Consider the following 22,637-nt stretch of genomic DNA (forward strand, 5'->3'; position numbering starts at 1 on the left):
GCAGGTACCTCGCTGCCTTTCTTTGAGTTATGAATTTAACTGTCAAGTTCAGAGATAACACAAGCTGACACTGTAAATGTTCTTCCAATCAGTCAGACGTTTGGGGCTCAGACTTTTAAAGCCGAGCAGAAGCAAGAAATATGTGTGGCTCTTCTTCGCAATGGTAGCAATGCTGAACACTTGCTGCAAGGCCCAAACGTGACTATGAAATATACAGGGTTTTCTTTTAAAACCTGTGCTTCACAGTCCTTTGCTCAATCCAAGGTCGTTTCTGAAGCACAATAAAGAGCTTTCTTTCTCAAGGTTAGTTTATTTGGTTAATCAGTATGCTTTTTGAATCTGTGATTAAAACTCCCGTTGATGAATTGCCCTGGTTAATTGATTTTGCAGCTTCCAGCCCTAGTTAAAATCTTATCATGAGCCTAGATGTGTTAATTAAGCATCTATACACCTCCTGGGATCCCAGGAGTTGTGGATCCCATTTTCCCCTGCTCTCCTACTCCAAACCTAGGAGACTTTGGGACAGAAGGCACTCTGAACCTCCACATTTTGGGTCACCCCAGACATCTGTTTTATTCATGATCATTTGTGCACAGGATGCTATCAGGGAGGTCAGACACAACCCTGCTTTCGATACACAATTTGCATGTGCAAAAGGTTTAGAGGCAGTCCTATTGCTTTATTTCCAATCAGTGCATATCCTGTAACTTCTTGCTGAAATCCCATAACTTTTGATAACACAGATTTGTGGAGGGCGGGGTAGGGTTGTCCTGCTTTGTTATGCTATACCCGCTCCGGAGAGCAATAATGTGGCAGCACTGGGGAAGCATTGCAGAACGACCGATAAAGCAGAATAAATCCACCACGAATCCACCATGCTGTGTCACAAACATGTTGCGGAATACATCCTCCAGTCTGGAGTGGGGGCCTTATTCTGTTCTACATATTCTAGGCAGGCCCTCACAAACAATGACTCTGATTAAGCCCCACTTTCCAAGAAACTCAGGATTTCTGGCCTGGCTCCCCCTGCCTAAAATGCAGGTTTATCTATTTGACTAACACACTTAAAATGTCATTCAACAGCATATGCAGCATCACAAATATTTCCTGGTCTGGAGTAGGTCCAGGACAGGGTTGCCATAGTAACAGAGGGGAGGGAGGGAGGCAGGGGGGAGAGCGAAAAAACTTCAGTCCCCCAAAACTCAAGGGACGCAATAATGCCACGCAGCTTCAGATATTTTAAAGGTCCTCTGGGCTGCATTTGCAACCTCACGACACAACCCACATAAAACGAAAATGGACTGGCAAGCTGGGTAGAATTCACAGTTTTGGGAGGGGGGAGGCACCCCCACCCCTATGGGATGGGCAAGAACTTGTGGGTTGAGATGGCAGGACCATGGGTCCAGTGCTGACTTCTTCGGAGAAACCCACAGAATTGCTTCCATAGACTTCCCGTCACTAGCGTGCCCAGACGGCTCCTGTGCCTGCTTGCCGTTTGCCCAACTCTGGCACGATTTTCTCCATGCCCAGGTTCAATACACACACACAACTTGTACAAACTGCCCCTCCATGGGGCACGCAACACCCCCTCCTTCCCCATCCACCCTTGGAATTAAGCCAATGACTTTTCATCCTTTTACCCTGGCCCCAAACCTCTAGGGCCACCTCCCCACTGAATCACCCACATCTACAAACACACCACTTTTTTCTTTACTTTTCCCTATACAGTGTCTTGCTGCAGGGTGGGCAAGGTGCCCCCCCTTCCATCCATTCTCCATACTTGCAAATACTCTTCTTTATCGTTCACACACACACACACACACACACACACACACCACAAACACACAATTCCCATCCAGTCTGTCACATCAGACCCCTTCTCCTGCCTGTAGCCCATTCCTTCCCTTGACAATCCGATGCATTGGTAGGTATTTAAAACTGCATTTTCCATGTGGTTTTGCAAAGCTTGTTTTTAAAAAAAAAACAAAAATTCCCACCTACCCTAAGACTAAAGCATATGCTGGGACCAGACCTTTTTTAAAAAAAATGCAAAATTCTTCAACCTGCTATCTTTCCTTCCCCCTATTCACTATGTACACACTTAGAGGGAGATTTAGGATACGTATATTCTATTCAACTTTCTACTTAAATATTGCAGATCAGAAATGCTTGTATCACCCCCTCTTCCTATGTTATCCAGCCCCAATCTTTAGATCTGATTATCAGATGCCAGATCACTCTCTCTGGGTGTAAATACATGCACAGACTGTGCAGCCAGTTTTCTCTTGCTAGACACAGGCGTTCAGCCCAAACAGATAAAGTCCATCCTTCATCGTCTATCGGATCTAATCTCTGTATCAGATCTCTGCACCCTGCACCTCCCTTCCCCGGTTCTCCATTGTCTCCACCTCCCTGCCTGCAACCCCCCCCCCTCTTCCCTTGCGCTCTCTCTCCTTCCCTCCCTCCCTCCCTCTCTCTCCCTCTCTCTCTAAGTCTGTGGGATCCCCCAATCGACCGCCTCTCATTCGCTGCGCTATCCCCCTCCCCACCGTTACCTGTTGACAGGAGCAGCACCCAGGTAGGAAGGGGGCAGAGGGTGGGGGGGAGGTAGGGGTCCCGTCGGTGTGAGGATAAGGTGCAGGCACTACTTTGGGGGAAGGTGGGAAGACAGTTGTGGGGGGCAAGTTGGGGGGAAAGAGGGTGGGATGTGGGGATCCAGGTTCTCGAGGAGTTTCTGAAGAAGTGGGGTAGTTGGAAGAGTTGCTTGAGAGGTCTTTTTGTGCATTGGGGTGGGGGGGCTAGTGCAATTTGGGGGAGGTTGGTGGGGGGTAGAAAAGGCAGCTTCTAGGGGCAGTTTTCAGGGTGTGGGGCTGGTGCAAGATGGAATCACAGGGAAAGGGCAATTCAGGCATCTCTCTTGGAGTCCGGTGGGGAATTAAGGATGTATTTGGAAAGTATGGGGGGAGAAGTGAAGGGGTAAATTGCTTAGAAGTAGGGTGGACGGTGTGGGAGAAGGGAATAAGGGGGGAGAGCAAGATGTTAGGTAATTACAGGTTATTTGCATTGATTTACATATGTGTGGGGCAGATCCTGGGCAGGAAGATCAGAGGGCAATTCTGAGAGTAGGTGAAACTGATTGAGAATTGACGAGTGAAGAGAGAAAAAAATCCACAGACATAAAAGAAATAATAATAAAAAGACAACTCAATTTAGCAAACTCATTCTATTAATATCGGTTAATAATCCAATACCAATTAATTAAAAATAACCCTCGCAGGAACGCCGGTCTCTAAAGAAACTGTCATATCAAAATGCCATTATGCTTCTGGCGATGCAATTTCCTTATTCAATTAGAATCGGCTCACTACCACACACACACACACACACACACACACACACACACACAAAACCCAGCACAGTAAATGAATTCTACAGCTTTTGCCTGCGTGTCTACGGAGTTGTAAATCTTGCTGCTTGGCCCATCTACGTTCCATTACAACATGACATCGATTTGTCAATGCTTCATTTAATGTCACTTCTAACACACTGTGGGGTTTCACAAACAAAAAACAGAAGTCACTCGCCATGCGAGCCTATATTGCCTACTCAGGAGTAAGCCCCACTGAGTTCAGTGAGACTTACTCCCAGGTAAGTATGTGCAGGATTGCAGCCTCAGTGCATGGATGGACCACTGAATAGCTCAGTTCTGATGCTTCAGAGGAGGGGGGGAAAGAGCCACCAGTTTTGCCCGTTGCTCCTCACTCTGTAACTTTTGACTTTCGATAAAGGAACATAAAACTCATTTTTAAAAAGATGGACAGGAGAGAGCAGATTTCCTGCATAATGTGAACAGATGCAGCTGAAAGTTCTTCCTTGGTATTTTCCAGCAAAAGAGAGAGAGAAATCCACCATTAAGCCAAAACATTCTTTTCGGTTTTACTGGGAAAGTTTCCCTTCTTTAGAGAATGGGAAGCATATAGAAAATGGGAACCAGCACAGATCTTTGTGGTGCTCAGTTTACACCCATAACGTGTGAAGGAAGGCGAAATGTGTGGCTCTCTAAACAAACATTGGACTCAGGAACCAGCTGTAAGGAATCAGAAATCAGCCTGCCTGGTTAGAAAAGGCCAACACATTTAAGGGCTCTCTCTTAGGAAAACGATGACTGGGGAAGGGTCACAGTCAAAGAGCATAAATTTACACTTGGTGTGGACAGAGAAAAATTCTCTCTCCCTCATAACACGTGAATTTGGGATTATCCAGTAAAATTGATGTGTAAAAGATCAGGGTACAGGAAACATTTCTTAACACGATGTGTAATTGGTTTATGGCATTTGTTGTCACAGGATATAGTGGTTGTGGTCTGGGGCTTAGACCGCTTTAAAGGGGGATGAGAAAATCTCATGGGGGTGTTGATTGTTCCCTCTAATAGTTAACTTGGGATTGGAGCCACTGAGGATAGAGGGGGGATTTTCACATGCTTGCAGAAGTACCCCCACAAAAAAACTTTTGTAAAAATGAATAAATCCCTAGAGGGAGGGTGGGGAGGGCTTAAAACAATCCATTAAGGGCTGAGCATGCTCAGTAACCATGGAATTGTTGCTGCTGGCATCCTTCTGTCTCGAGAGACAATGGAGTGTGCCTTCAAACCATTGCGCTAGCAGCACCAAAGTGACCTCCCAGGAAACAAGCCTGAGCAGGGCATATGGAGGTCCTGGGCTGCCCCAGACGGCAAGATCCCTCTTTTGGCCTCACTGATGTGGTCCAAAGGAAAGCAGGGCAATAGGTTTGGCACCAGCTTGGCTGCAGGAGATGCCGGAAGGTGTACAAGGCACTGCCCAACCGTCTTAGGGATTCCTCTCTGGATTTGTGTAGGGTTTACTCCCTAGCCTTTTCGTCTCCTGAAGACATCCTGCAAAGCAGCAGAGGTTTCGGATCGGAGCTTTTCTTCTTCTAGATGGGCTACCTTCCCAGGTTGAGAAAATCAGAGGGTGGAATAGAGTGCCCTGGTGGGAGGCATGGCTGGTTAGCACCCTAAGCAGTAGTACTCTTGCTAGGTGAAGATTCACTGGAACACTTTGCTGTATGTCCCACTCATTGATGGCTGTCAGTCACGGTGGGCTGAAAAGGTAAAGGGACCCCTGACCATTAGGTCCAGTCGTGACCGACTCTGGGGTTGCGGCGCTCATCTCGTTTTATCGGCCGAGGGAGCCAGTGTACAGCTTCCGGGTCATGTGGCCAGCATGACTAAGCCGCTTCTGGCAAACCAGAGCAGCGCACAGAAATGCTGTTTACCTTCCTGCCGGAGCGGTACCTCTTTATCTACTTGCACTTTGACGTGCTTTTGAACTGCTAGGTTGGCAGGAGCAGGGAGCTCACCCCATCGCGGGGATTCAAACCACCAACGTTCTGATTGGCAAGTCCTGGGCTCTGTGGTTTAACCCACAGTACCACCCGCGTCCCAAGGTGGGCTAAATGGAACCACAATCGTCAGAAGAGGCACTATGCCCCTGACTACTACCTGCTAGGAGTTTGCTAAGGGTGCTGGGAATTGTGGCTCTGTGGTGGGTGAACCACAGTTCCCAGGATTCTGTGGGGGAAGTAATGTGCTTTAAATACATGGTGTGTGCGCATCCTTCAACTGCTGCACAAACCTGGGCACACTTACCTGAGAGCGACGGCCCCATGAAACTTACCGTACTTCTGAGTAATTAGACATAGAATTGTGTTCCACATCAGCCTACATCTGGTGCTCACGGTGGAATAATGAATCAAAATAAACATCTCTTTCCATCCTCCACAGCTGACTGCACCTCCAATGACCGTCCGACGTGGAGAACGTGCTCCAGTCCCTATCCGGGAACATATGGCCATTGATGTGTCCCCAGGGCCAATCCGGCCCATTGCCCAAATCTCTGCCTATTTCCCACATCCTGGGCTGGAGGGAGTGTTGGCGACACGAGACAGAATGAGGGGTCAAGGGGCTGCGGCCATGCCCCCTGGAACCGGGGAAGGAGACTCGGCGGATGGAGACGATTCTGATGACAGCAGTGAGTATGAACCCTCTCTTCCATGCCTTTGAAGGGGAGAGGACCCAGGTGTTCTGGATCAAACCATCTATTCATTCCATGGGGGGTGGAGAGGGGTATAGGCGGCCTGAACCACATATCTGATGCATGCATGTTCACACATGCAGACTCTCTCTCACTCACTCACACTGGCTGTCATCTTACGCACCACCTCGCTTGCCTTTGCACATTTTTAGAGCCACACACGTGAACAAGAGAGAGTGGCTGCATACACACCACCTGCCTAATTTCACTGAAAGCACATTTACCCAGGATTCTTTGGGGGAAAGCCATGTGCTTTAAATGTTGAGTGAATGTGCAGCTAGTAGCTCTGTCTTATGTGCATACGTACAAAAGAGTCTCAAACCAAAACAGGCACAAATTCGAGACATTTTCATACATATAAATGTCCATAAATTTTTCACATACTATCACCCAGGGCTTCACTACAAGAGTCCTGCCAGCCACTTTTTTATACCTATATTTTCTCTCCCACACACTTATGGTACTTCCTTAGACACTATCTCTTACCTGCATCTGAGAACGTAAGTCTTGCATTTTGTCACAATGCATTTCATGCAATGGTTCTCAGAAACACCAAGCCTTTCAGATGATCTATACCTCCCAGCCCTCCCATATCACAAACACACGCTTGCCTAAATTTTACACAAGAATTCCCACTCAGAAGGGGTGCCCCCTAGAACCTCCTTTACATGTAAAGTTAATATATTGAGAGGGCTCTTGTGACCAGCCCTGTTTTCACCACACAATGACTCAGCAATCGGTGGGAAAGTTCTCCCTTGCACTCTCACTCACAGCCTTGCATGCAGACCCTCATTCTCCCTCTCTGCCTTCTTGTATACACACATCAAGGCATTCCTGACACACTGACCTGCGAAAGGAAGCCCCACTGACCTTACTTCTGGACTTACCTCTGAAGATAGGGATGCAGGTGGCGCTGTGGTCTAAACCACTGAGCCTCTTGGGCTTGCTGATCAGAAGGTTGGCAGTTTGAATCCCTGCAACGGAGTAAGCTCCCATTGCTCTGTCCCAGCTCCTGCCAACCTAGCAGTTCGAAAGCATGCCAGTGCAAGTAGATAAATAGGTACCACTGCGACAGGAAGGTAAACAGCGTTTCCATGCACTCTGGCTTCTGTCACAGTGTCCCGTTGCACCAGAAGTGGTTTAGTCATGCTGGCCACATGACCTGGAAAGCTGTCTGTGGACAAACGCCGGCTCCCTCGGCCTGAAAGCGAGATGAGCGCCGCACCCCATAGTCGCCTTTGACTGCACTTAACCGTCCAGAGGTCATTTCCTTTACTTTTACCTCTGAAGAAGCAGGGATAGGATTGTGCTGCATATCTCCTGTCTTAATAATACAAGTTGTGCACCAAGGCTGCCAACTTAAGAAGACTCCTTTGCAAGTCGGAAAAATGACTGAGGCCAACATGACTTACTTCAGTCAATGTGCTGAGATTCAGGCCAGGGTTTGAGATACTTCAGTGCTTACATAGGTACACTCTTGGTACACTCACATAGGTACACACCTGTGCTCTTCTTCACACACAGGTTTGTGTTCTCTCTCTCTCTCTCTCTCTCTCTCATATGTACACCTCCCCACAACTATTTATCACAAACAACTTTTCTCAGTTCACACACAGGCAAAACTTCCAAATATTTGCCTTCATATCATTATAGGACTAGGAGTCCCCATCCATCGCAAAGATCCTATGGCGGTAAGGTTGGGGTCTGGACAACAGAAGTAATGCTCAAGTCAGGGGCTGGCAATCTTTCTTCAGCCTGAGGGCCACATTCGCCTGTAAGCAGCCTACCAGGGGCTGTGTGCCAGTGGCTACATGGGGCAACAGTTTGGCTGTTCCAGCCACATCACACAAAACACATATATCTCTCCATCCTGGCTCCTGAGTTGCTACCTCAGTTCAAGGATACATTCCAGCCAGGCAAAAGCAGGATGGACTGGGGAAGGTGTGGTCTGGGAAGACGGGGCTTAGCCTGGGAAGTGTCCTAAGGGCCAGACAGCACAGCCTGAAGGACCGCCATTTGTTTATTTACTGAATTTGTGTGCTGTCCTTCATCCGTAGATTTCAGGGAGGTTCGCAACATAAAAAAACAAAGTAAAAACACAATACATAATAAAAAACAAGAACAAACAACAACACAAATCAATAACACCCCCCCATGCACCTACACCTGAGATTCCCCAGCCCCTGACTTAGTGGTTAAACCTGCCAGACAGATTTGGCTTTGGTTAAGTAACAGGCACAGGTGATGTGTTGCCATAGGAATTAACGGTTGGAGAGCCTTCCGTGTCTCTGTAAGAACATTTTGTGTGCATCCAGTCCCTAGAAGTCTTGATGGGGGAGCAAGATTCATTGCAGTGTTAAAGCTGTGAATCGTGGGCCATAAACCATGGGGCAAACCTTGGTTCCAACTCTGCTGAGTCAGAAGAGATCTACACCACGAGCCCAGGTTGGGACAGCATATGAGCGAAAGCAAAGCTTAGCTCGGTGCAGCAGAATAGCAGAAAGAGCTGGGTGGAGCCAAGCAGCTGCAATCTCCTCTCTCAGTCGGCAGCACAGTTGTCCGTTTGCACTAAGCCGTGACTTGGCTTAGCATGACAGGCAAACCAGGCCACCACGTTGTACACACCACAGCCCCAGCAGTCATCAAGAAGCACTCTGGTGCAGAGAGCAGAAGCTTTTTGCTCCCATATGGTGCCGATTCACAAGAGACGCACACAGAGATGCATGAAGGAACACAGTCACACACTTCTGGGGACAAGCTTGCACATAACAAATGGCTTGCTCAGCCACCTTCCCTAACGAAAACAAACCCACACAAACTGACACCCTCACTGACACAACAGCTTGCCTTTAAGAGAGAGACGGTTTCGTATTCTCGTCTACGCATGTGCACACAACACACTTGCACGCAAGCAAGCTCGTAGAGTTGCATGTGTAGTTACACACACCAGAAAGGAGGGAGGGAAGGAAAGGTGGAGGGGTGGAAGGATGAATGGAATGGGGTGGTGGTGGTGGTGGTAAGGGAGAGCCAGAGTGGAGGAAGACAGAAAGGAAGATGGATAGATCAAGGCAGAGGGAGGGAGGGATGGATGGATGGATGGATGGATGGATGGATGGATGGGAAGAGACAGAAGGGCAGAAAGGTAAAATGTCCACGCCAGAGGATGGATGGATTTGGATGCACAGAAAGCAATTTATGAACCAGTGCATGTAAAGATGCACCCAGATGGAAAGAAGCAGGGACAAATCTGTAGGTGGACTGACACATAAGCTCATTTCACACAGTCTTCCAACCATGCAGCCTGGCTGCGTTAAGTGGAGGAGCAGCAGGATTGCACCACTCTCCCTGTTCCCCAGCTCCATGTGTTCCCCAGCTCTTTGTGCACAGAGCTACAAGTGTACCACTTGCACACCACAGGCTCTCTGTCCATGCAGCCTGCTTCTCTCTGACTGTGCGGGGAACACCTGTGCATGTGTGACTTGCACGCGTGTAGGCTGTTCTGTGTACCCAGAACAGAGGTATACAGCGGCTGGAGATGCAGACACAAGCATGGTCCTCATTTCGACTTTGTGGGTGGAAAACTGTGTGCGAAAGGGATCTGCAGCTAAAGACCAATAATGTAAGTAAGATGAATGGAGTAGGTAGAAGCCTACTTTTTTGTCACACCAGGTTTCTACCCTAAAATATATGGAGTGGTAACAATGCCTTTGAGCATGTGCAGAGCACAGAACCTTGAGTACCACAGCTGCTCCCTGTTCACCTGAGATCAGAAGGTAGGCCATGCAGGTTCAAAGGGTGTGATCACGCGACTCCCAGGCAAGGTCCAACTCTGTGCTCAGAGATCTGCCCTGGTTGCTGATTTGATACCAGGCCAGGTTCAAGGTGTTATTATTAGTATACAAAGGCCTTAACAACTTGCTTTACCTATGAGATCCCCTTACCCCACATATTCCCACTCAGCCACTTCAGTTGGTGGAATTGGCACAGCTACAGGTGCCACAGAATACCCATTCAGCAGGGGTAAGAATTTGATTGTTTAATGCACTTTGGAACTCCCCGTCTATTGAGATCAAGCAGGTGCCTTCGCTGTACACTTTTCGGCACCTGCTAAAAACATTTTTGCTTAGACGAGCCTACCCAGACGCTTAGAGAGCTGAGGTAATTTTAATCTGTTTCAGTATTTTAACTTTTGTATGTTTTAAAGCAGGGCTGTGAATTTTTCTGCATTTTATTGTTTTATCTTTTTGTAGACTGCTTTGAGGGTTGTTGTTGTTTTTTCATACAAGTACTGCATAAATTTTATTAAATAAATACATAAATGCTAAGATCCTTCCATTGCTGTAAAAAAAAAAAAAGAACATACGTGCACACACACGCACACACTTTTCCTAGACCTGATGGTTGTAAAGACGGAATCAGAACTATATGGGTTATGTCTGATAAAGTATACCAATGGGAAGGGAGTTCAGCAGGGTTTACTGTACTCAGGATATAGGGCTCTGATGCACCGCTCAGCCCCTTTGATTCTCCCCTCCCCTGAGCAGAAGCAAAATAAATTATGCATACTTAGGTAAATTGGCCTAACTGGCATGATTTATGCAGGTCGCAGCATAACATCCCAGTTTTATTAGTGCGTGGGTTATCTGGGAGAGGTAGGGTTTTGATTATTATTTTTTCGATCTCAGAGAAAATAGCTGCATCTATAATGCCAGCTGGCTGACAGATGACTTCTACACAAACCTATAGTGGTGAGCAGTGCAGAAAGGTAGACAGGTAATATACGCAGATGGAGGGAGCTCAATATGCAGGCAGATTGTATGATTACAAGGAAGAGAGAGGAAAAAGAAAATTCAGATGCGACTGACTGATTCCTTTCCTTCATTCTGTTTGGCACCCGATTCCTTTCCTAGCATCGCTTGGGACTCTTGAATTTGACATCCTCTATGATCCCGAAAACTGCACCCTTGACTGCACCATCCTACGGGCCAAGGTAATGATGGCAATCTGGCAAAGTGCCCCAAAAACAACTGCTCTCCTGCAAATGGATGATGCTTTTTGATTCCGACCCGCAGGCTTTCTGCATTCTGTGTCTCGTTTTCACAACAGAGGGACATGATTTAATAAGAGAGGCCACACAAGGAGGGGAAATCTCATTAGGGAGCCAGCGCTGCTCATTTTCAGTCTGTTTCCTTTCTCTCGCCTGCATCTCAACCCGTTCCTTCTCCTCCAAGCCTCTGGAAAGCAGAGAGGTTCACTCAAAGGGCCACCTCTCTCACACAAACCCCCGCGGACTTCAGCCGGCTCTGTTTGCCCAACCCCTACCCTCACATACATGCCAACAAACACAAGCCCCCTCTCCCCCGCCAGCTGGTGGGCTTGCAGCATCTTCAAGCACCTCGGCGACGCGCCAGGCAACCGGGTATCCGCAGGCATCTGGGGTTGCCGTGGCAACAGAGAAGGGATGGGGAAAGCAAGGGAAACAATGCGGCAGTTCAGAACCACAGCAAAAGTAACGCTTGCCCTCCATCATCATTACCCAGAGCCCCACCACCACACCTCAGGCTCCCATTCCCCCCACGACTGATGACCATTCATCCACATACCATTCTCTTCTCTCTTTGCTCCCCCACGTTGCAGGGGCTTCCTCCCAAACTATTCTGGGTGTGTTAACATGATGTGTTTTTTGTTTTTCCTGCCTTCTATATAACTGGAAGTGCCATTTTCCCTGTGGCAATCCTTCAACGAAACCAATTTAGCTTGATGCTTTAGCAGCGGCTCTGAACAGTGTTTAAGAAATCACAGCACGAAGCATTCCAAGACTCAGAATAATTTATTTTAGCCACGAGTGGCGTTGAGTCTGTGTTCCCTTCAACAAAGGCAAGCCGACACTTTTATGAGGATTATTCAAGAAGGCCTCTCTGCCCGAACACTTGTCTCGTCCCACAGATTCTGCAAAGCTCACTGAGGCTCTCCCCAGAGTTCTCCTGTGTTTCTTATGCCCCATAAACAACCTCACTCTAATTCTGGCTTCATACATAGAATAACTACTACACAGGGCTGCTTTTGAAGAGTGTCTAAAAACTTCCATTGGCTCAGAAGGCAGCAACTAGCTTATTATCTAGGGCAGCCATAGGCAAATTCAGCCCTCCAGATGTTTTGGGACTACAACTCCCATCATCCCTAGATAACAGGACCAGTGGTCAGGGATGATGAGAGTTGCAGTCCCAAAACAACTGTATTTGGGTTTGCCTATGCCTGATCTAGGTTGAGGTGCCCAGAGCATAATGTTATACCAGTGCTATATCCATATCACTGGCTCCCTATTCATTTGCAGGCCTGATTCAGAGTGCAAGTCTTAACCTTTAAGTCCGTAAATCGGGGTGGGGAAACAGTGGCCTACCAGATGTTGTTGGACTTCAGCTCCCATCACACTCTGCCAACATGGCTAGTCCAAGGATGATGGGAGTTGGTCCTTCAGCATTGGGGTGATGGCACAGATACCCCCTTCTCTGCTGTACCTGCAGTTGGGACTCCCTCCTCCCCTCCTGCCTGGACATGTGGCTCAGCAGCTGAAAACCTGATCTCTGTCCCTTACCCTGGCATCTGAAATACAGTGGAAGAGAAGGAATTCCAGGCAAAGCTAAGTTTTGGGTGGCCCATAAGACCACCTCATTGCTTGCTTTTAGTCAAGCAGCAGAGACCTGGCTTCTTAAGCATTTGTATGGAAGAGGATAATCCTTTGCATTACTGAGGCATCAGCTCATTTTAAAAAAATATCTACCGTATCTATCTGCTGAAGGTTTGCTTTGCTGTTGCTTGTGCTTTGGTTGTTTCTATTTCTTCATTATGTTAACGACTTCAGAGGTCTGTCCATGGAAAAGTGGGGTGTTAGCCATGGCATTCAAAACATTTATACTGTAAGTCAAGATATGCAGTAGAAACACTGTGCATAAGGTCAAGACAACTGTCACACTTCTTCCTGCTTCTGTGTAGGAGTGTGGTCATGTGTGCAACAGTCGAAGGACTGCGTGTCTGAGAAAAAAGCATCTTGAGATGTTAATGAAATGTATAAGGACAATATTTTGTTAAAAGGGGAGCTGATCACTGTCTTCTTATTCTCAGGGTCTAAAACCGATGGATTTCAATGGCCTGGCTGACCCCTATGTCAAACTGCACCTTCTGCCCGGAGCCTGCAAGGTAAACATGGCTTCAGATTCGCCTCCACTTTCACTGTCTCACAGTTCCTGAGCCTAGCACTATCCAATGTACACATGCACAGCTACCACCACCAACAAGCCATGCAGAGTAAAGTTGAGGTGTGTAATCAAGCTGGAGATATTGCGTCCCTATAGAACAGGAGGAAGGCAGTGTTTCTCAGGCCCCATCAGTGCCAAACATTTAAAGCAGTATCATACTATTTTATACAGTCTTCACTTCCCCCAAAGAATCCTGAGAACTGTAGTTAAGGGTACTGAGCATTGTTAGGCGACCCCCCCGTTCCCCTCACAGAGCTACAATTCCCAGAGTTCACTTAACTCATGCATCTATACCTCTGGTAAGTTCTGCTCCCAGGTCAACACTGAGCAGCAACAAATAGGTTGAAGGACAGTTCCTCCATTTCTTTGTAGCTAAGCAGAATAGCTCATGCAACTGGCTACTCACTCCAACATCCAGGGAGAAAGAGAAGGAGCAAGCCAGAGCCATGCACCTCAGTAGACTAAGCCACGTCAGGCAAATATGGGAAACCAGACTATTCTATTGCAGGCTCTTTAAAACACATCCAATAAAGCACAGTTTGGAAAAGGGGCTATCAGTAATTATCAGGACAGAATAAATAGAAAGACATTGATAATTCCATGCCACCATTCTCCTGCTTCCAGCCTAGGAAACAGGTGCGCCTCTGGTCTTACTAGAATATTCTGCTCTTCCATTCCAATGCCTCCCTGCCCCCCAAAAAACCTTCTCCTGTCCAGGCGAACAAACTGAAAACACGAACCCAGCACAACACTCTCAACCCTGTGTGGAATGAGGCTCTGACTTACATTGGAATAACAGCTGAGGATATGGCCCGGAAAACTCTGCGGTAAGCCCCCCCCCCGCCCTGCCCTGCTGACTTAAAATCCCAATCTAGAGGGTCCTCTTTCATTCCCATGCTCCCTTTGGCATTCACACCCTTGGATCCTTTTTCTCTCTTTCTGCTTCCCAGAATCTCCGTCTGCGATGAGGACAAACTGACCCACAACGAGTTCATTGGAGAGACCCGGGTGCCCCTGAGGCGCCTCCAGCCTGGCCAGAAGAGACACTTCAATCTGTGCTTGGAAAGACAACAACCAGTGAGAGTCGGGCATAAGCCGATTGCCTATCTCAAAATTGGTTTATTTTATGAATTGATAAGGATCCTCAAGCACATCCTCTAGCTGCTTGGCTGCCCAGTCACTTGTCCCCCTGTCCCAATCCCCACTAACAGCTCGCAGGCCCTCCTCTCCCTGGGACCTGCCTGAGTTTCTCCCCTGCTCTGCCAAACTCAGTGCTTTCTGCCAGTCACCAGCATCTCACAACTGATTCTTCTTCGCCAGCAGTTGGAATAGTTGTGAACACTTCATGGTATAAAAAGCCCAGCTAACTCACGACGAGTGGAGGTGAAAAGACTTGCAGGCAGCAACCTGCCTGTAGCATATTTTATGCACATGATTTTTGTGATCCTCCAGTGGGCTAGAAGGTGTCTCAGGAGGGGCAAGGAGGGGAGATAACTCGGGATTTTGAGTGGTGAGGGTGGGTCTCCTTTAGCTCCCCATTGACCAACAAAAGCAAAATACGTCACCTTACCAGCAAGTGTGCAGTTCCATTCTACAATTTAATACTGTTCACAGAATTCAGATTTTATGGGTGTAGTAGATTAACACATCTCTGTCTTGTCACTGATTCCACCCACCCACCCCCATGCACAGGATATATTGCATTTTGATTCTGTTGGGTTATTCACTTATGCCTACAAGTCATCATACTTGTGTACCAGTCTGTACTTCCAAATGTCAAGGGAGTTTTTCCTCTCCCTCCTCTGTGCACTTGCTCACTCACTCTGTCCCTTGACTCCTCCAACTTTGCTCATGTTTCTGTTTGGAAGAGCAGGGAAAACAGATTTTTTTTTTCTCAATCCTCACTTCCCTCAACAGCTGGCATCCCCTTCTTCCATGACAGCAGCTCTGCGTGGCATCTCCTGTTACCTGAGAGAGGTGAGAGCGTATTCCCGCCCCCTTCCTATTCCTAGCATTATAAAACCTGTAGCTTAAGAGTGAGGAACATGAGGGCCACATTTTTTCAGCCTGAGGGCCACATTCTCTTCTAGACAACCTTTGAGGGGGTTACATGCCAATGGTGGGTGGGACCAGAGCTAAAAGTGGACAGAGCAACAAATGTGAATTTTACCTCTGTACAGTTTCAACACACACACACTTTACACGCCCTTTTTACCCTCAATCCAAGCAAGCAGGAACCATTATCCGAGTTCAAGGACTTATTCCAGCCAGGTAAAAACACCCAAGGAAGATGCAAATCAGGGGTGGTGTCTGACCCTGGATAAGGGTCCCAAAGACCAGATACAGAAGCTTGAAGACCCACATTTGGTCCCCGCCGTGATGTATCTCTTGGTACAATTTATTTATATAATTAGGGCCCAGAACTTAAGCCTGCCAAGCAGGCTCTTTCCCCCAAATATTGTGAAGAAAAGCTGTATGGTCCACTGCAGCCAAGTGATTACAACGTTGGGCTAGGAGTGGAGGGCCCCAGTTTTTAATTCCAATTTCAACCATTTAAAAAAATTATCATGGAGACTTCCAGTCAACACCTCTCAACCTAAGCTACCTCACAAGATTGTTGTGAGGAGAAAAAGCAGGGTGGGGGGGGGGAAGAGGGTAAACATGTACTTTGGTTATTTTTAGTATTTTACCCTGCTAGCATGCTCACCCTCAGACACACCTTTCTTCTAAACCACTTCAGAGGTTTATTAATTATTATTATTACTACTACTACTACTACTACTACTACTACTACTACTACAACAGTCAAGTGGTATATTCATTTGGTAACATAAATAAATAGGGTCAAGTCAGAAATAAGTTGCCAGGCTGAAAATTTGGGCAAGCAAAGTGGCTAGCAGGCCTGACAGGATAGAGGATCAAGTCAATGTTAGCAGGCAATGTGCCAGGGAAATGCCAGGGAGAGCTGCCTGCCAAGGATGGGTGAAGGAGGCCCAAGAGGCCTTCTGAAGCCTTAACCTGGGGTGCCAAAATGCCCGGGGCCAGTCCTGACAGGCTGCAAAGGTTTGTTTTTGGGAGGCTGCTGGGTGGATATTTTTGCACAAAAGCACTCCATGCTCTTTCCTTTTCCTCACTTCATAGCTAGAACCCCCAGCCGGCTGGGCCCTGGAAGAGAGGGGTCGTATCCTGCTCGCCCTCACGTACATCTCCGAGCACCGTGGACTGCTGGTGTCTATTCTTCGCTGTGCCCACTTAGCTGCCATGGATGTGTGTGGATACTCAGACCCTTATGTAAAAACGTGAGGAACTGCGCTTACACTTGGCCCTAAGAGAGAGGCCTACCCTTTCCTTAGCCTGCAGGCATATTCAGAAGACTAAAAGAAAAAGGAAACCCCATTTTTAGGAAAGCTTTCAGGGATTGTTTTTAATGACCCTGGAATTAACTTCGTTACAATGCTGTGTCTGTGTAGTCATTTTGCATTTTCTTCTATATTTCCGGCATTTTGAGTTTACAATATAATGTTCTGCAGCTGTACGGTGGTGGTTTTTAGCACTTGCATGCAGAATTTTAAGGGTGGCTCGCAGCCTTTTGGGGGAAGGAGACAGAAAGGAAGACGACAAATAGTCTAGACAAACAGGCTCAGTCCCCGTTGCTGTTTTGGCAGGTACCTGAGGCCAGACGTAGAGAAGAAGTCAAAGCATAAAACAACCGTGAAGAAGAAGACGCTCAACCCAGAATATAATGAGGTGATGAAAGAAGGACGAGTGAAGTAACTGCATGTTCCGGGACTTGGGAGGCAGTCGGAGCGAGGGGAGGTTGAAGCGCCAACATGCTTCAATAATTCTAATTCTGTCTCTTTTCTGTGCCACACAACAGGACTTTTTCTACGAGATCGAACAGTCAGAGCTTGGTCAGAAATCCCTGGAGATAACAGTTTGGGATTACGACATTGGGAAATCTAACGACTTCATCGGTAAGAAGAGCGAGAGGAGGAGGTGGCCGGGTTACAAAATGTGGATATGCCTTCTGGGACCCTCAACCAACGTCATAGATTTATAAAGTGCCATTTCTTGTGGGCGGCTGTCTCTATGATCAGATTTGCAGATGCCTCGCCAAATTAAAGCTCCCAAAATTCTTTGCTAGAGAAGTCACACCACCAAAACTGGTATAAAACAAACAGAGGCATGCCCACTATTTCACAGGATGTCCCACGAGGGGGATCCCTGTGCTTCAGGGTAGAAGGTGCTATTTGCAAACATCAAGAACCAATTTATCTTTCTTTTACAGGTGGTGTGACCCTCGGTCTAGGGGCCCCTGGAGAATGCCGACAGCACTGGCTCTCATGCCTTCAGACCCCCGACTGCCGCCTTGAGCACTGGCACACGCTCACCAACGAGCTCCCAGAATCCTCCACTTTCGGCCCCTGAGAAGCCACCTCGATTGCCTATATAGGGTTGCATCCTCCCACCCTGCCTGCCTGCCAAAAAAAAGGGAGGGGCACAGCACCAGGGGCCCCTTCTTTGCACGAGGATGTTTGCACGTTTTGAAAATTACTTGTCGTTGGTGTCCATTTATATTACGCTCTAGGGAAGGGCTTAAATGGAATGAATCGCCTCTTCTGGTTCCGTGTGTTTTAAGGCATTGGGAAGTGGGAGGTGGTCATAGCCGAGTGGAGGAGCCCAGGAAGAACAGGAGGAGCCCAGGAAGCCCCTTGTAGAAAAAGAATTTGAATCAATGAAAAGTCACAGAAATAATTATCCGTCCTCTTCCTCTCTTAACACCTGTCTTTCCAAGCTGTCCATCGCTCAGAAATCCCACTACTTTCAAACCAAGGCTTAGCTTGGATTTTAAAGGACAAGATATTTGCTGGCACACAAAATTTGAAGCATCGGTTTTGATTTCTTTTTCTTTTTTAAAGCATGTTAAAAACCCACTTCCCCATATGGAATTTCTTTCAGCAGTCCAAAATATATTTCCCTCTTCTTTCCACACCAGCTCCTTTCCCTACTCAACTTAACCTCAGAGTGCCAAATACAATTTATACTCCTGAACTGCTGGGGGGGGGGGACTCTCGTTTATTGTCTCTGGAACTTCCTGCATGGATTATAGGGGCATTCATCTGGCATTCCTCCTGCTAACTCATTGTTAGAGGCCTGACAAAACTGTTTATCCCTTGTCAGAGACTCTGCAGTCTCTCGTTACAAACGAGGTTGACCCCACCACCACCCAAAAACAAGGTTGCAGGAAATTATTGTGCTGTTAATTCTTGCTTCCATTTCTGTCATAAAGCTCAAATCACTGGAGAGAGCAATCCTAACAGCGGGCTGCCCAGCCTCTTCTTAAAAGACTTCCAGAAAGGGAGAGCACCTCATCTCTGGGCAACTGGGTCCCCATTGTGGAACTGCTATTTCTATGAAAAAGTTTCTCCTAATCTTCAGCCAGCACCTGCTCTTCCTGTAACTTAAGTCCATTACGTCCAGTGACAGTTCTGCACTCTGGTGCAGCAGATCAAGTCTTCTATGTAAGACCCCTTTAGGTATTTGAAAGGTGCTTTCTTCTCCAGGCTAAACATACCCAGTTCCTTCAACCTTTCCTCATAGGAATTGTTTTCCATACCCTTAACCACTTCACTGCCCTTCTCTGAATCCATTCCAGCTTGTCTATACCCTTCTTAAGAGTGTAGCATCCAGAAATGGACAAAGTACTCCGGATGAAGTCCAACTACCACAGAATAAAATTGTCTTGAGTTTTACAAAGTACTACTGGCTCATGTTCAGCTCAAGATCAACTAGTCCTGGGATCCTCTTCATTTTTACTGCTGCTTCCACCCTATACCTGTGCACTTGATTATGGCCATGATTATTTTGCCTAAATGCAAAACTCTGCATTTGTTTCTGTTAAATCTCATTTTGCTTCCGTCCAGTTTTCCATGCTATCTTTTCCTAGTTCATAGCATTTAATCAGCTTGCAAATCACATTATCATGGGGGACACTATTAGGTGTTTTGCTGAAACCAAGATCATTGCATTCACAGTCGTTCTTCAATCCACTAAACTAGTAACTTGATTTTATATTTCTTTCTCCCTCCCTCCCTCACACTCATACACAGTATATATAGACACACATTTATTCTTTGTAATCCGTGCAGGCTTCTGCTAACCATTGCATTGCTATCAAGGTGCTTGCAAACTGACTCCCTTGAAATCTATTCTAGTTACCCTCCCTAGCACTGAAGTCAGATAGACTCATTTCACAGATCCTCCTTTTCAAGATCTGGAACAATTGCCTTCAGCCCTGTGGCACTTCACCTGTTCTCCGGGATCTCCCAAAAATGATTAAGACAGAAGTTATGAGGGTTCACCAGTGAGTTCCTTTTAGTACCCTCTAGGATGCAATTCATCTGGTCCTTGAGACGAAGCAATTTCAGGTAGTGAGGCATTTCCTGATGAAATTTCTTACCAATCTCAAACAGAAGCTCTGGCCACGCTGCTCATGTGCTGACTATGCTACTTATGGAAGATGGAACACAATTCCCCTTTGTGGGGGGGAGACAAAAGGCAAAATAGCAACTGAGCAATCCAGCCTTCTGTCCCACCTGTTAATATTTCACCATCCTTACTGAGAAACAGGCCTAGTGCCCTTCCTCTTCCTTCAAACACACCTTTTTATTGTTCTTGGTAGCATTCACCAGCCCCAGCTTATTCTGATCTTCTGCTTTCCCAGCAAGTCTGGACTACACAATCCTGGTGGCCTGCCCTTCCATCCATTTCTTATACAGTACATGCCTTTTTTAAATCTTCAGCTCATTAGGCTTTTCTACAGCTGCTCTGGCTTTAAGGGGGAAAAGGTCCCATTTTCCTCTCTCGCTGGCTTGTTTGAGATGGCTCCCGTTTTCTTCTCTCATTGGAATAGTGCCTTTAGTAACTTCTCCTTTCGGGATTTATCCTGGTCAATGCTGCAAATTCTGATGGAGAGTCATGGGAACAGGCAGTGGGCAAAAGCCAGGGAGACTTATGTGTCCATCACACACTTCCAGGCCTGGCCTGGCCATACTTTTAGACAGGGTAGGAAGGCCTGCCACAAGCAACTGCGCTTGTGGTACCATTAAGGGCAGCACACTGTCATGTATTTAACTTAATGTTCTTTTAGTAACATATTTGGGGGGCCCATTTGACCTTTCCACATCGGGCGCAAAACCATATGTATCCATCTCAGCTAGACACACTTGTTTCCCCATCAAACATTTCAGTTGTTCATCAGAAGACATTCAGTACCCAAGTGACACACCCATTTGCTGGGTAAAATGTGAATCAGCTCTTAGAAAGGCAGTCTTCCATCTATCCTTTTGAGCAAATGTTTGCAGCTAGGCAAAAATTTGGCATTTGCTCTTACCTTAAAAGTCCTGTCACCCAGGCATGAATCACGACATTTTTTTGTCCAGTTTCTAAAGATTACTGTGTGTGCGCGCACTTATATTTGTAACAACAGGATGGTTTCTTGTATACATCCTACTACCACTTTAAAATATCTGTAGCAAAAATAATAATAAAAACATCGCAACAAGTAGCAAAATTTGGGTGCTTACTAGGAACCATCTAGTAAAATATATATATTTTAAAACACTGGTGATCTTTCTATTTTATGTAAAACAATCCCCAAGTGGGTTTTGAAGGATAAACTTCTCCACAAAAAAATTTCATAAGCAGATTGACTTCAAATGTTTACATGTGCAGCGAAAACCTCTCCTAGTCCTTAAAAACGTTCACTTTTTTCTCCCCTCAGGAGATTTCCAGCACTTTTTCAGAGTTCCCTGCCTTTAAAGGGATTTTTTCTTTTGTAGTTAAAAAAGAAAAGAAAAGAAGATTCTTTCCACCTCGTAAAGGGATGCACTTTTTCACAAAGATTTTTCTTAATCAATACAGTTTGTAGATGAAGGTACATGTCTGAAGAGAATCAAGAAACCTCTGGCCTCAGCAGGAGGCAACTTCTTCTAAGGGCTCGTGGGGTTTAGGAGAAGAGGGAAGTTTGGGGTGGGGGTTTGGGGGAGGGTATGTGTAGAAACTGCAACTGGAATTTTTTATATATATAAAAAATCCCATTTATTGACTGGTTTGCATGTTTTTTGGAGTCTGTAAACAAAAAAAATAAAAATTGTGGGGCGCAATCCCCACACACACCACTGCGAGGCCTGTGTCCTTTGAGCAGAGAGAGCCGCTTGCCACTGTCACTCGGGAATGTCGATTACCAATTCATCGTCACCATCCAGTGGGTCTTCGCCACTTCCCTCCCCGGTGTCACTGAACATCTGGTGGGGCACCGTACTGAGGATGGTGGGCGGCGGCAGCTTGGGGGTCCCGCGGGGCGAAGGGAAGGGCAGCCCCACCACCACAGATGAACAGTCAGAGTGGGAGGTGGGGGGCAGCGGGAGCTGCAGTGGGGAAAAGAAGAAGAAATTGTGGGTGGGAGAGTGAGCCAGGCAGCGCCAAACGTCCTCCTCCTGCATTGCATTCTCTAGTCCCACACAGAAAGGAGCAGCACGTTGCCCACCCCCGTACGAAATGGCAGAATTTTGCGGAAATTTCCTTCCACACAGAGTAACACTGTACTTATTTTAGCCTGCCCAAGCCCATAACACTTGACCTCTCTTCTAGAACTTTCCATGCTTGCTACCGAGAGCTTAGCGTTTATCCAGGATGTGTAAGGACAGGATGAGCGAGCCTTCCAATAATTTACAGGGTGGTCTGCAACGTTGTACGTAGCACTGAGACCCACCCAAGAGAACCTCCCCCTTCTGCCATGCCCCACATCGTTTTCTTCTTAAAATGCCTCTGTGTCTTTTCGCTAAAAAGGTGCCGTATTGATGGGTTCAAACAATCCCCCAGAACAAACAAAAACTGTTCTGTGAGGAAAAGTTAATTTCCCAGCGGCTCTCTCAGAAGAACCCTCCACAATCCCAGGGTTTCCCTGGAGAGAAGCCATGATACCACAGAGGTTCAAAATGAGTTTTAAGTTTGCAGTGTAGTTGCAACTTCATTGCTTTTCTATGTTATTATGCCCTACTGTGTTCAATGAGAATAATTCAATCTATGTGTACATAGAAAACATCACAATGTGTATGTGTATAGAGAGAGAGATACCACACCCAACATTATATTCTATTCTCCCCACCCCCAGATTATATTGCAATACAGCAATATGAGCCCCAAATTCAGTCCCCTACATTCAGACTTCAACCTGTCCCACTTAGTGGATTGCAGACACCCTCCG

General features: G+C 46.8%; 2 protein-coding genes across 2 annotated transcripts in view; one reads left to right on the forward strand and one right to left on the reverse strand.

Annotated features, from left to right (window-relative positions):
- Nucleotides 1-2,450: 2,450 nt before the first annotated feature.
- On the forward strand, nucleotides 2,451-20,936 carry DOC2A (double C2 domain alpha). Its single transcript, XM_083581612.1, has 11 exons — nucleotides 2,451-2,578; nucleotides 5,804-6,050; nucleotides 11,024-11,103; nucleotides 13,236-13,310; nucleotides 14,087-14,196; nucleotides 14,320-14,446; nucleotides 15,287-15,346; nucleotides 16,511-16,668; nucleotides 17,035-17,116; nucleotides 17,247-17,343; nucleotides 17,658-20,936. Exons 2-11 carry the CDS (start codon nucleotides 5,819-5,821, stop codon nucleotides 17,795-17,797), a joined length of 1,161 nt encoding a protein of 386 aa, XP_083437738.1. The 5' UTR covers nucleotides 2,451-2,578; nucleotides 5,804-5,818; the 3' UTR covers nucleotides 17,798-20,936.
- Nucleotides 20,937-21,443: 507 nt separating this feature from the next.
- Nucleotides 21,444-22,637, reverse strand: part of INO80E (INO80 complex subunit E) — an 8,441-nt gene continuing 7,247 nt past the window's right edge. Inside the window, exons 5-6 of the mRNA XM_083581716.1 lie at nucleotides 22,104-22,131; nucleotides 21,444-21,975 (exon numbers count right to left, since the gene is read on the reverse strand). Of these exons, the coding sequence (XP_083437842.1) occupies nucleotides 21,595-21,975; nucleotides 22,104-22,131 (409 nt within the window). The 3' untranslated portion in view covers nucleotides 21,444-21,594. The remainder of the gene's footprint in view (nucleotides 21,976-22,103; nucleotides 22,132-22,637) is intronic.

Source organism: Podarcis filfolensis (assembly GCF_964270895.1).
Source record: "Podarcis filfolensis genome assembly, chromosome: 13".
Classification (NCBI taxonomy): Eukaryota; Metazoa; Chordata; class Lepidosauria; order Squamata; family Lacertidae; genus Podarcis; species Podarcis filfolensis.